Source organism: Capricornis sumatraensis, chromosome 8 (assembly GCF_032405125.1).
Source record: "Capricornis sumatraensis isolate serow.1 chromosome 8, serow.2, whole genome shotgun sequence".
In the NCBI taxonomy this organism is placed as follows: Eukaryota; Metazoa; Chordata; class Mammalia; order Artiodactyla; family Bovidae; genus Capricornis; species Capricornis sumatraensis.
Window position 1 is genome coordinate 79,311,666 of NC_091076.1, and position 14,164 is coordinate 79,325,829.

General features: G+C 51.5%; 1 protein-coding gene across 1 annotated transcript in view; it reads right to left on the bottom strand.

The window, feature by feature from the left end:
- Window positions 1-6,437: 6,437 nt before the first annotated feature.
- GAS7 (growth arrest specific 7) overlaps window positions 6,438-14,164 on the bottom strand; it is a 196,846-nt gene continuing 189,119 nt past the window's right edge. The window contains exons 10-14 of the mRNA XM_068978582.1: window positions 13,755-13,883; window positions 12,520-12,643; window positions 8,845-8,924; window positions 7,174-7,272; window positions 6,438-6,551 (exon numbers count right to left, since the gene is read on the bottom strand). Coding sequence (XP_068834683.1) covers window positions 6,438-6,551; window positions 7,174-7,272; window positions 8,845-8,924; window positions 12,520-12,643; window positions 13,755-13,883 — 546 coding nt within the window. The remainder of the gene's footprint in view (window positions 6,552-7,173; window positions 7,273-8,844; window positions 8,925-12,519; window positions 12,644-13,754; window positions 13,884-14,164) is intronic.

A 14,164-nucleotide genomic window follows, 5' to 3' on the forward strand; every position in this document is an offset into this window, starting at 1 on the left:
TTATAATAATGCAGAACAATTATATAGAGCAAACGCCTTCAAAATTTAAACATTTAATTTTTAAGCATTAATACACACGAATGCTATTACAGGGGTGGGGTGGGAAGGGCGGATTATAGCCTCTGTAGGGATCAGAATTTCAACAGTGTTACTTATAAATTATAGTACATCAACTTTATTTACCGATCTAGGCAGCCAGGGGATGGAAGGATATACAACGTGGAATAAACACATTCATACCAGGATGAGGAATGTTGGAGGAGACACAGCTTTTTAACATTAAAAATGTATAAAGTATTTAGCAAAAGTTACAGAAAACAGAGCAAACAAGCAAGTTTATCTTGTTAGAAAATCCCGCTTTCATGGGGTTTGCTGATGTGCTCCTGTCTGTGAAGGGGCTTGTTCCTGCCCCAAGTCCCCTTCCTGAGGGAAGGGCAGAGATACTGACTTGGGGCCCCGTCCCCAAGGAAGGCAGGTGTCCCTTGGAATGACTGTCCCTGGGTCCACACGGTTGCCCAGAGGCCCCTGTCCTGAGAGCCGGGCTCTTGCTGCATGTGATGCTGGCTGAAGAGCACCTGCACTCGACGACCAACGCCCGGGTCCCGGGAAGGGGGCGTCCACTCGACCACCAACGCCCGGGTCCCGGGAAGGGGGCGTCCACTTGACCACCAACGCCCGGGTCCCGGGAAGGGGGCGTGGCGACAAACAAGAGCAGAGCAGGCCGGTCCGGTGCCCTTGCCCTGGTTCACTGTGCTTTCCTGCCTCGTCTGCGTGTCACACTGTCCCCATCAGAGCACCCATGTGGCCGACCCTCTGCCTCCCACCACTGCAAGCCCGTTAGGGATGCCCCAGCACACAGAGGGCCAAGTCCCCCGAACAGCACGGAGATCCAAAGGCCATCACAGCCCCTCTCCCTCGGAGACACCTCCCAACAAGGCACCCCAGTAGCCAGGCCCCAGCATCTAGAAGGTTCGGGGGAAACAGAACATTGGTTTTTGTCACCTTAGTCTCACCAAGCCAGGAAAGAGGGGCTGGGTCCCCCACCTTCACAAAGGGCCTGATAGCAATGACTCCAGTGGGGGTGGGGTGGGGTGGAGTGGGGAAGATGTTGAAAGCCCCCAGGACCCCTCCCCCAGAAAAAAGAGGCTATCCTGGCAGCAGGGGAATCCTGTGTTGTGGGCTCTACAGCCCACACCGTCACCTGGCTGGACCCAAGGATGTCTTCTGTTGGCTGGGAGAGGTCCCTGGTTGCTTTCCAGGGCTCAGCTTTCACTGAGCAGGGCACAATCAAGACATAGCTGGAGGAGTCCTTCCTTTGGGGGTCTTGCCCAGAGCTGACCAGCATCAGCAGTTGGGTGTGGTTTTCTTTCTGCCACCACCCAGGAGGGTGCAGGCACAGGTCAGGTAAGCAAGGCTCAGGCATCGACAAGAACCTTAAGGGAGGGGGCTCTGACTCCATGCCTGTTTTTGCTCCTGGGAAGTGACCTTCAGGACATGGTGTCAAACATCAGTGGAAGAAAGGTAATGGCTTCTGCTTTCTTTAGGAGTGCAAGGACGAGGAACTACCTCATTCTCAACAGCTCATGAAACTCTTAAGTATTTGTGTCTAAAAGTCTCTTTTTAGATTTCTCAGCACCCGGGGCCCCCTCTCAGGAGGGTATGAGGTGACAGCTCGCACAGCTGTGCCGAGCGGACCCAGATTAGGTATGACGTGTGCATTGGGCACAAAACTGGAAATGACAAGGGAAGGAGACAGAATGCAGCAGCTGGAGGAGGCCTGGGAGAACGTTCTAGAATAACACCTTCAGTTTGCAGGTGAAGGAAGATCCAGAGAAAGGTGGTGCTGAGCCCATGGCCAGTCCCCTGCTTTCTCACCCACACACTCTCCACCCACCTCCCACATCCCCGAACTCTCACCAAATGGCAGGGACTGGGCGAGGTGAAGGGAGTCCCAAGGAGCAAGCGGATCTGCCAGCTGAGATGCCAGCTTCAGGGGGCAGCAGAGACCCTGTCCACCACCCCTGCCTCCATCCCCAGCAGCTCTCTACATTGTGAAAAACTCAAGTGTTAGATGCCCCCCAAACTAAAATGACTCAAAAAAAGCCAAGTTTAAGTCCCAAGAACCACTGGATGCAGCTGGCTGGAAGTAGCTGTGCAAACAAGCTCAAGACTCCAGGTCAGGAGCTTCCAGGAAGACAACTTGCGTTTTTAAGAGCAAGGAAGCAGTGGGGTGCACCCATTCAATGGACGGCTACTCGGCATTGCAGGGGACCAAGCTAGTGACATCCTACGACACAGTGACTCAGAGGCATCAAGCTGAGCGAGGCGGCCAGACTCAAAGGCTTCTGCCTATTTCTATGACACACTACAGTAGGCAGATCTGCAGGGTCAGAAAATCCATCAGTGGTTGCCAGGTGCTGGGGGTGGGAAGAGTGGATGGACATCAAAGGAGCCTGAGGGGACGTTTTTGGAGTGATGGAAATATTATGTTGATCTCAGCGGTGGTTACAAGACCGTGTCAAAGTGTTAGTTGCTCAGTCGTGTCCAACTCTTTGTGACCCCGTGGACCCCATGTGTCCGCCAGGTTCCTCTGTCCATGGGATTCTCCAGGCAAGAATACTGGAGTGGGTAGCCATTCCCTTCTCCAGGGGATATTCCTGATCCAGGGACTGAACCCGGGTCTCCTGTATCCCAGGCAGATTCTTTACCATCTGAGCTACCAGGGAAGCCCCATAAGACTGTGTAAGTTTTTCAAAATTCATTGAACTGTATCCTTCAAAAGGGTGAGTTTTCCTGTATGCTCATGAACTCCCAATTTTGAATGTCAAATATCTCAATAAACTTGGGGAAAAAGGCAGCAGGACCTGTGGGGACAGGAAGGCTTATGTGAACGACGGTATGCTGGCTAAGATGTGCTTCTGATCTGTGCCCCACTTAACACTGGTCCAGGAACGCTCCCTATCTACATAATCACCACTAGGCCTACAGAATCCTGTATAACTTCTTGTCAAGGCCATTCACCGCTGGAAGTAAAATCACTTAAACAAGCCGAGGTCTTTGATGTCCTCAGAATGTTATGGCTTGCATTTCCAAGAAGGGACTTTGGCTCTGCCAAGATTTCTTTGCTTCCATCTCCTAATCTAGTAATTGATTGGTTACCACAAAGGGAATACAAACCCCTGGTTCCTGAGTATACACAGGGTTTTTCTATTTGCTTCAGTCGTCGATTAGCCTCAGTGAGGGGAGAAGTGTTTCCCCTCAAAGAAATCCCATCCACCCTTCCCTGCCCTGCCCCCCAGCTGACACAGGTGTTGGGTAGATTAAAAGGAGACCCAAGGTGGTCCCATGGGCAGAACCTCAGGTCAGCCATCCCTGTGGGTCGGCTGGCCAGTGCTTTCCAATGCTGATCAGAAGCAATAGGAAAAAAAAAAAAGAAAGAGAGGGACAAGCGGCTTATCCTGGAGGTTGTCTTGGTAACCCTTGCTTGTCTTAGATTCTATTCTAAAAATCAGGCTTTCACAGACGAAACAAAGTGCATCCGTGTCTCCTAGGTAGAAGGGGCTCACCCGTTCTCAGAAAGGGAACAGTGGATGTGCTCACGAATAACCTGGAGTCATTTACCCTGAAAAAAGCCAAGCATATCCTCTTATAACCTAAATACCCAAACCAAACCAACCACTAGGACAGAGCGCCACTCTGAAGAGGACTTTCAGACATTCCAGACTTCATCCTAACCATAGGGACAGAGGCCTGTACTCTCAACTCCAGCCCTGCTCGTGATTCGCTGTTCAGCTCACAGCTCTCACTGGCTGGCCTCGGGCTTCATTCTTCCTCTGCGTAAAGCAAGAACTATTTAAAACAAACAAATCTCTCAAATTTGAGTTGGATGTGAGCTGTGAGGGTCTAGTGACCCCATGATTGTACTCTTGGTGCTGTCTGGTTCTTCCATCCTTGGGTAAATGCCACATGGCTTATTACAGGCTAGTAGTAGGTTAAACGTGGGAGAGGTGCAAGGCTCTCATTCCCCAGAAAGGTCTGAAAACATGCGCTTGTCCACATGGAGAACAGAAGGGGTGGGGGATGGGGCGGAGTTCCTGGCTGGTATGCAGCTACGTCTGCAGTACTGGCATAATACCTGGCTTGCCCCAAGTGTCTGCTGATTAAATGAATGAATGAGAATGAATGAATGAATGAAGAGCTATCAGTACAACAGAGGGTATCTCTGCAAACCTAGACTCTGCAGAGTGTATCTGTAGGTGAATGCCAAGGTTACTCACCTGTAAGACCCTTGGAGAAAAGATGAGTTTACTCAAAGGAACAGATCACTGGTTTCCCTGATGACAGAGAGGGCTATATCTTGTTCCTAGATCTTTGCATATATAGCCCAGTCTTAGCTAAATGCTTGATGAATGAATAAAGGAGGGAAGAGAAAAGGAAAAGAAGTATATGGGGGCATCTAATGAGACTGAGGGAAAAGGGGGAAAGCATGACTTCAGAAAACAGACTAGCCTACATGAGGCCAACTCAGGCTACCCTGAAAGAGGCGAGAGCCCCAGGGAATAACAGAAGACTCGAATCCTCGGACAGGGATGAGAAAACAAAATCAATGAGCCACACCACACATGAACGTATCTATGTTAATAACAAGGCTATTGGCTTTGAATGTTGGAAAATCATCCACAAATTAGTTGACTAAGCCACAAAGCAGTTACTACTAGCACCCATCTTTTTTTTTTTTTATCAAGAAACCAAGAAATGATAGTCCCAAATGGGCAGCTGGTGTCACAGCCCAACCCCAGACCGGAAGGAGTGGTTCTCCACGCCAGACACAGATCCGTCCTGGCGGCCTGCATGTTAGTGAAGGCCTTCACACTGACCTTTCTGGTTGGGATGTTTTGAAAAGAAAAGTAGCAAAGCTTGGTTTGCTTTAGGATATTCAGCATCTTTCTACTATCACTATGAGGGCGCCATACTGACTCAGAGAAAGGGGTACCAAGAGATACAAGAAAAACAAGTCATCAGTTACCAGCCTGGACGATGGAGGGAGAAAGCCCAGTGAGTTATCCTCTTAGACGGCTGCCCTTATGAGACATGAGTCCTGTGAATCCAAAGTAATCAATGGGAAAAGTGAAGAAACATGGGTTCTTAGGGTGTGGGCTCCAGGCTAGAATGTGCCCCTTGCAAGCTGTCTGACCTCCTCAAGCCCTTTTCTGCTTCCAGTCCCCTCAAGCCAATTCTCAAGATTTAGTATGTAAGCGAGAAAGTGATGAGTAAGGATCTGGCGGCTTCGCAGGTCATGCTCAGACCAGGCTTTCTCAGGGAAAAAGGAGATGGCAAAAGGACAAGGGGGCACCAGCCCCAAGTAGGGGCTCCATGTGGGGCTTGGGAACGTGCAGAAGGAGCTGAGAGGCCAAGGTACCCGACTGCCTGGATGGTGACATGTACTGTGGCCACGACAGTCTGCACTGCCTGCGTGGTGCCCGCCAGTGAGAGCCATACACGGAGCAGCAGTCCCAATTCCACTGTGCACGGGCAGGTGGAACCACCTGCGAGGTGACAGAGACTTGTCCCAACCCCTCCCTGACATGAGACCGACTCAGCTCCCTGGGATGGGCGAGGGTGGAGGAGGGGGCTTCCCCCTGGAGGCGGCTGCAGGCTGGGTGGACTGGGATGTCTGGAAAGAGCACGTGACATGGATGCCTGATCTGCTCCAACTTGGGGTGAATTTGCTGAATGAGGTAGTTTCATCCTGACCTCTCCAGGCAGGGTCAGTCTGGGAAAACTGGAGCCAGACCTTCCCAAGACTCCCATTGGTGAAAAGTAGCAGAGAAGAGCCAGGATGTAGGCTCTCAGAATATTCAAGGCCCTCAGAATATTCAAGGGGGGGAAAAAAATCAAGAGGGAGGGCTGCTGCAAAGCAATCTGGGTGTGGGCTACTGTGCTGAATGGTGGCCTTCTCTCCATGACTCTGATCCTGACACTTGGCTTGGAGATGGAGACCTTCCTCTCCTGCCCCTCCAAAGGCCTGGAGACAAGGAGGTCAGTTGGAAGAAGGGCCGTTGGGCTTCCAGGGGCATGAGCATGGGACACAACTGCTCTGGGTGGGGAAGGGACCCCTCTGGTACTCAACAGGGACCACAAAGTTCCAGTCTTGGTTTGTCCTTGGAGTGGCAAGCGCAGCACGGGACTCAGGGGGCTTCAGCCTCAGAGACAAGGGCAGGGCTGTGGATCCATCTTCTCAGCCTGGGAACACCGGGGAGCTCCCTGTGGGGCCATCTGGGCCGCCCTTCCGGCACCACTGTCCCCTCTCCTCAGTGGACCAGGAGAGCAGGGGGAGGGCAGCGCCACTCCCGACAGCAGGCCCCCCTGGCGGGAGCGCCACCTCCTCTCCGTGGGACCCCCAGCCCCTCCTCAGCAGGGCCCCCCGGGCCGCGCGCCTAGATCTCCATGTCCACGGGGCGGATGCTGCCCGTCTTGTGCTCTCTGACCCACAGCTCCCTGTCTTTGGCTGGGTCTACTTTTCGAAGCAGTTGGTCCACAGCCTCGACTGTCTGCAAGGGATGGAGAAAGAGGACACAGTCAGAGGCAGAGGCGGAGTCAGGGGCGTATCCTCTGAGCCACGCCACTCACACTCTAGAGGGTTGTGGGGTCCCAGGGAGGCCCGTGTGAGGGACAGATGTGGGGGCTGGAAGAACCAGGGGTGGGGAGGCGCGGAGCTCTGGCCTCTGCTCTGCTTCCCCTCATAGACATGACCCTCCAGACCACAGGGCGGGTGAAAGGGCAGGTGGGCTCAAGAGTCTATGACCTGTTCCTCTTTCCACGTGTCCCCCCGTTTTCCACCTGAAGACAGGTTTATTGAACTTTAGCTTGAGAGGTTTTGAATAGCTCCAGCATTGTAAGAAATTCAACAGAGGTGGCAAGGTCACCTCCAGCTATTTCAACCATCATAACATATCTATGGGGTGCGCTTGGGATAGAGTCACGTGCATGTCCAGGGTAACTGACACGTCCATCCCAAGAGGTCGCCCACAGGCCCGAGTCCCTGCCCACCCTCAAGACAGATTTCTCCATAGCAGCTATGTAACCTGCCACCACGGCACAAAGGCCATGGCTCCCCCTGGCCCAGGGTCCCACGGGGGCCCCGCTGGCCTCGACCTAGGGCGGAGAACTCACGCTTTGGTTGAACATGTCCGTCTCGTGCCGCAGCTGCGTGTACTGGCAGAGGTGCTGCCGTATCATCTCCACCCTCTCCACCTCCAGCCGCTCCAGCTCCTGCCGAGGAGGAAACCCACAGAGACCTCTTGGGGGTGTCCCTGCAACCTGGGGGCCTTACCCCTACACGGGTCCTAGACCATCCTAGAGGCAAAACACAGATGCTGCCCGACCCCCTGGGGTCTGGCGAGGCACCCATCCCATATCTGGGGGCGAAGGTATAGCCAAGGACGCAGTAGCTGCTGTTTCCTGAATCTCCTTCTGCCAGGCATGGTGGGGGCTACGAGCTTTCCGCACATCGCTTAATTGTCCTCATCACAATGTTAAGAGATACAGGTTCTGTTCTTACATTTTCCAAACAAGGGAATGAACACCTCGAGAGGGAATGAACACCTCGCTTGCCCAAAGTGACAGGGAATTATGGGAGCAGTGGGAGTTGCACTTTTGTGCGTTTTTTTTTTTTTTGGGGGGGGGGCGCTGCACAGGATCTTAGTTGCAGCATGTGGGATGTAGTTCCCTGACCAGCGACTGAATCCAGGCCACTTGCACTGGGAGTGTGGAGTCTTAGCCACTGGACCACCAGGGAAGCCCCCTGTTGTGCCCTTAATCAAACTTCGGCACCACTGCAGCCCCAGGCCCTGACGGGGCTGAGAAATGAAACACATGCAGGAGCTTCTGCCCTTCAAAATTTGGGGGCTTTGTCCCTGGACCTCTGCTGAGTGGCCTCGTCTCTGTCCACCCTGAGTGCTGAGGGAAAGGCCGGGGAGGCAGGAGGGCCAGGAGTGGGGTGGCCAAGGCCACAGGGAAGAGCAGAGATTTGCTTTGGCTCCTGGATGGCTCTGCTTCTTGGGAATCTAGGGGATCCGGCCTCTCTTCTGTGTCCAACTAGGTCAGTGCCCGGGTGATTAGCCGGGGAGTCGGGGGGAGTAAGCAGGAAGCTTAATTAGGAGATTAACCAGGAGGAAATCTAGGTCACTGTCCCTGGGGGAGGCCTCTAATCTGCTCTGGTGGGCTGGTGCCTGGGGAAGGCAGAGGGTTAGTCCCATGCTGGATGGGCAGATGGATGGGGGTGGCTTGGGGCAGAGGGATGGTGTGATAAGCACTTGGCAGGACACATCCTTTCTCACCTGGCCCAGTGGCCCAAGTGCCAACCCATCTCACCATCTACTCAGCGGGCGCTGACTTCACAGAAATACTCAGGAGAGCAAAGAAGTGGTCCGATGCCTGTTCCCCGACCCCTGGTCAGAGGCCTCCCCCACTGCCCCAACCTCACCCACCCACATGTCTCGCAAGGCTCTGCGATTGCAGACCCTTAATTCTTCTGGGCCCACATTTCCTACAACTTGTCTATTTTTCCTAAATGGACCACTCTCTGCTCGGTTGACCCTGACCCCTCAGGAGGATATGGCAAGAGCCCATAGCTGCCTGTGTTCACACAGTAGGACGTGCCAGAGCAAGGGTATGAATCCACATAGTCTGGCCTGGAGATAAGCTCTCAGTCTCAACATTAGAGCAGATCTAATGACCATCTCTCACCTCCACCCCATCGCCCTCACGTCCACCAGCATCCACCCACAGCTTCCTGAGTGCCCACCCCTGTGGGGACATGCTTCTGCATCTCCGGTCACTCACCAACGTGGTGGTCACCATCTCTTCAAACCACTTGGACTGGGCCTGGTTGTAGAGGTCCACACAGCGCATGAGGTCATCTCCTGCAAAGGGCCAAGGCCACTGTCTGTCACTCCTCACCAGGGCTGCCCTCTGCCACCTGCACCCCGTGGCCAAGGCGATGGAGGCAAAGAAGGGGCAACCCAGCATTATGAAAGACTGGCTTCAGAGCGTCCACCTGAACTTGACTCCAGATGCCAAAAACTCAGGAAGGGGGTTTCTCAGTAAGAGAGTATGTACGGTGTGGGTGGGGGTACTCCGGGGACCCTTCAAGTCTATCATGAGCCCCAGAAATGCTTCCTCCTCTAGAGATGGCAGTTTTATGTCACAATAGCAAGTCCTGCTTGGTTGAACATGTGTCTCAAGCAACATGGTACTAGTTACAGAAGGTAAGTTTGCACATTACATCCATCCACTGGTGTGTCTGTGTGTCTCTCTGTGGTTGTGTCTGTATGCGTGTGTCTGTGTGTGTGTGTACAGGCAGCCGGCTGTCATTCTGAAACACAAAAGAACGTGTCTGATGCTTTCTGGCTCATTCATGTGCAGTAATGGTATAAAAACAGGCACCAGAGTTTAACACACCAATTCCAGGATACTGGCTACCCCGGGAAACAGAGAAAGGGTTGGGGTGGGAAGGGATGGGCTCTTTTGATAGCATTTCTTAAGAGAGATATCTGAAACAAACTATTCTATCTTGATGGCCAGTGTATTCTTTTATGTAACTGTATATATGTTTGAGACAGTTTATAGTTAGAAAGAAAGCAAACTGGAAGTGTTACTAAGGTCCTGGTACCCTAGACTCTTGCTACGAAGAACACAATTCCTGGACCAGAAGCATTGGTACACCCTGGATATTTGCTCCAAATGTGATCTCATGACGTTCCCCAGGCAGGGTGAATCAGACACTATTTGCACAAGTTCCTTGGGTGATCTGTGTGTACATCACACAGGTCGGTCTGCACAGAGCTTCCTGATTATCACAGGGTTCCAGAGAAAGGAAGACACCAGGGACTCTGTCCACGATGGGAAAACTCATGAGTGAACCCAACAATAATGGATTAACACTTCAAAGGGATCCCCAGAATGGCATCCCTTGCTCACATGTATTCAGATATGAAAGTGAAGGGAAGGGGGGGAGAGTTATGCCCAGTGCCTGGCTCGGGGTCTCCTCCCCAGTGAGCCACACCATTATCTGGGAGCTAAGCCTTGAGTAACAGAACCCACATCAAGGGCTTGGTTCATTTTGCTCTCGGTCCAAGGCCAATGGCTGGGCCCTTGATCCCAAGAAGGACTGAACTGGAGGGAAGAAAGTGGATATTTCACTGCAGTCACAGTCCCACCAAAAGCCTGTGCCTGACCAGTGGGTAAAGTCACCCTTATAAACACAATATGAAATTCCCAAAGCTTTATTTGTTGATCCTGATGTTGAGAACACGCTTCACGAACTTCTGCAACATCAGGAAATAATGCAGATGAAGGCAGGTGTGTCTCTTCTCTATGCAGTCCAAGGGTTTGAAATCAGACCCTTCTGAACAGTACGGGTTAAGAACATGGATTCTGGAACCAGACTATTGGGGTGTCATATAGGTCTACTGTTTACTAGCTGTGCAGCCTTGGACCAAGTTGATTCACCTGCCTGTGCCTCAGTTTCCTCATCTGTAAAATGGGGATAATAACAGTACTTTCAGAGAGCCACAGTGAAGATTAAACACACCAAGAAAAAAAAATGAAAAAGAAATACAAAGAACAAAATAAAAAATAAACCACTTATGAAAAATATTTGCAATTCAAATGACAAAATGTTGATTTTCCTAACATAATCCCTGTCAGTCAATCAATGAGAACAAGACCAGCCATCTGACAAGAAAATGGAAGAGAATATGAGCGAATCATTTTAAAACAAAAGTCACAGATGATTTAAAAGTCTATTTTTAAAATGCTCAACTCCACTCAAAAAGCAGCGTACATTAAATTAGAAACAAAATACTATTTTTCACTAGATAGCTATGATATCGAAATGAGACAGCATACAGTGTTGACAAGAGTTTAGGGAACAGGCATTCATAGAGAGTAGGCACACCCATCTGCAAAGCAACTTGGAAACATCCATCAAAATGAATACAAGCCTCTGACCCAGTTACACCCTGCCACATCCCGGCGACAGCAGACCCCCACCCCCTGCAGAGAGGCATTTATAGTAACAGCATCGCTGGCATTGACAAACACTCTGAAACAATCTGAATGTCCCACAAAAGTCCACTAGGGGAATGATGAAATAAATCCGGATACAATCATACGCTTGCACGTTATTCAACTGTTTAGGGAATCTGATGTACACAAATGGATGGGTAAACAAATTGATGATGAAACAGACTTATCTCTAAGATGCATCTATTACAATATAAGTTCAGAACAGTATAATATGATATGTATATAATTTTAAATATTAAAAACATTAAAAAAATTAGGGTGTGTTGACAGTGACTATATCTGGGGAATAAGATTTTATATTCTTATGTGCTGATTAAAATACTTTGTCAAACAGCAATATTGTTTTTGCAATATAATTATTTAACAGTTTCTTTAGTTAAGCTAATTTAAATGTGCCTCTCTTCTGCTTGGGTTTTCTTTCCTACTCCCAACAAGTGTAGCATGGCCTTTGTTTCTACTACTGTGCTATTAAAGATCTTTATATAAATGTAGCATTTATATTACATTATTCTGTTATGACATCTTTTTAACACCTTATTTCCAAATGTCCCTAAGATAGCTGTTTTTCATCCTTTAATGAACTAATTACACCAGGTTCACCAGAAGTTATGGTGAAAAAGATTTAGAGACCAAACCATCCAATCCAAACCTTATCTCACAGCATATATTCTAATCCCAGAAAGCAAAAGGCATTGTCCTTGTACACTGTGAAACTGGTTGTTAAGAAATACTGAAATTAAAAAAACAAAAAACAAAAACTGTTTCTTGCTGATTTTTCTCCCGCTTCCTTGTGCATTAGCTAATTTTTACCTCTAGGTGGAAGCAGAAGCTGACTCACTGAGGAATATTTTGGAGAGAATCTGAAATATGTTTCTTTCTTTTCTTTTTAAAAAATACTTTCTTGGCTGCACTGCAAGGCATGTGCGTTCTTAGTTATCCAACTAGGTGTCAAACCTGCACCCCCTGCGTTGGAAGCGAGTAGTCTTAACCACTGAATTGCCAGAGAAGTCCCTGAAATACGATTATTTCTTTAAACAAAACGTCAGCCTCTATTCTAGGTCAGAAGTCCATCACTAGAGGAGAATCTTTGGAGAACTAATACCCAGGGAGGTGGGGCAACTTGGAGGGTGGGTGGGGTTTGCACTTCGAGGAACTCCAGGCAGCAGCAAGACCCCTCAATTCCAGGCCCCTGGAGGAGTCTGCCCGCCACCTGACCAGAGGCCCTGGGCTTGGGTCAGAAGCAGCCCTCTTGGGGTAGGGTGTGGGGTGACCCTCCCTGGCCACTGCTTCCCGCTCCACAGCCTGCACCCCCCAGTCTCACCCTGTGGAACGCATGCTCCCAGGCGCCCCATCCCCCAGCCTCTCCTGTCCATGCCTCTGGGACCAGGTGAGGACAGACAGGGCAGCAGGCGACAGGGCCGCACTCACCCGCCTGCGTGGACTTCCTCCGAGCCTTCTTGATGTCCTCCTCCGTCTTGTTGCTCAGCTTGATCTCCAGCTGCTGGGTCTTCATCTCCAAGTCTCTCTGCCGCTCCGTGAGGGCTTTTCGGGCCTGGGGTCCAAGGACGTGGAGTTAATCACAGGCTCAGAGACAGCAAGGGCCCACTGGGCCTGGCCTCCTTTTTTAGGTTGTTGCTCAGTCGCTAAGTTGTGTCTGACTCTTTGCAACCCCATGGACTGCAGCACGCCACACTCCCCTGCCTGTCACTATCTCCTGGAGTTTGCTCAGACTCATGTCCATTGAGTTGGTGATGCCATCCAACCATCTTGCCCTCTGCCACCCCCTTCTCCTCCTGCCTTTAGTCTTTCCCAGCATCAGGGTCTTTCCTAGGTAAGTTGTTTCTTTTCCCTGCTTTGGTAAATGAGGCTACAGGGGCTCCGTCAGGCTAAGTGGCCAGACCAGCATCACTCAGCCAGCTGGAGACCACACTGAGGCTGCAAAAGCATCCTTTCGTCCTTGGCCTGGAGCAAGCGCCCCAGAGCACGTTTTCACTGGAGCATGTACATGTACTGGGGACCCAGGCAGTCCTGAGACCACACCTTCTCCAGGGTGGCGGGGACCACTGAGATCATTGATGTCACCTCCCAACAATGCTCAGCAGCTGGCGACACCAGCCTCCCCATTCTGGGGTGGGATGGGCCTGTCGGTGCTGGCCACTGGCAGGGTCTAGGGTGCCCACAGCAGTAAGATGGCCCTCTTCTCCCACACCTCTCCCAAAGGCGCTGGGGTCAGCCCCGGGGGGAGACCTCTCTTTGCTCCATAACTGACCATCAGAGCTCCCAGCAAGGTCAGACCACCTCGGCCTCTGGGAGGGGGGTGGTCCAGTCAGGAGGGATTCTGCTAGGTGAGACCCAGACAAAGGGGCCCTGTCTGGACTGGCAGTACATCCAGGCTTCAGGACCCTCAAAATCAGGGTGTACCTTGTCTCACATTCTACAACCCCAAGGCAGGTGCAGCCTCTCCCACCCTCACTGGGAATCTGAGCACCAGGGGAAGCACACCCTTAACCTTTGGCCTGGGGAGGGGGTTCTCACATTACCCCCCCAACCCCAGATCCAGCTGCAGGGGGGACAAACAGCCCTGCCATGGCTCAAGTCCTGCCGGCCCCCAGACCCTGCTCCCTCCAGCAGGACCCCTCCCACTCCGCAACCTGGGCCCTCACCTTCTCCACCGCGGCGTAGCGGCTGGCAAGCTGCTTGCGGAGGTCTGCGATGTGGTGGTCACACTTCTTCATGTCCTTCTTGAAGTTCTCACGGAAATTCATCAGAGGCTTCTCCACCTCGCTGTGCAGCTGTCGATGGGGGAGACACACTCAGGACCCGAGGGGCACCAGCTATGAGAGGAGGGAGGGGGTGCTCTCTCCCACCCCATGGGTGAGGATGGATACCATCTCACTGGGAGGTCAGAGACAAGTGGTTGTGTATGCAGTTGAGGAAGTCACCTCCACTGGCCAGGCCGAGGGTTCACACCAATGGATGGGTTAGTGCCTGGAGCCCACCAAGTCCCTGTGGGCACCCTCTTCCTGTGCGAAGCCTGCAGAGCCTCCTCCGGGGCTTTGCTCAGATGTAATCT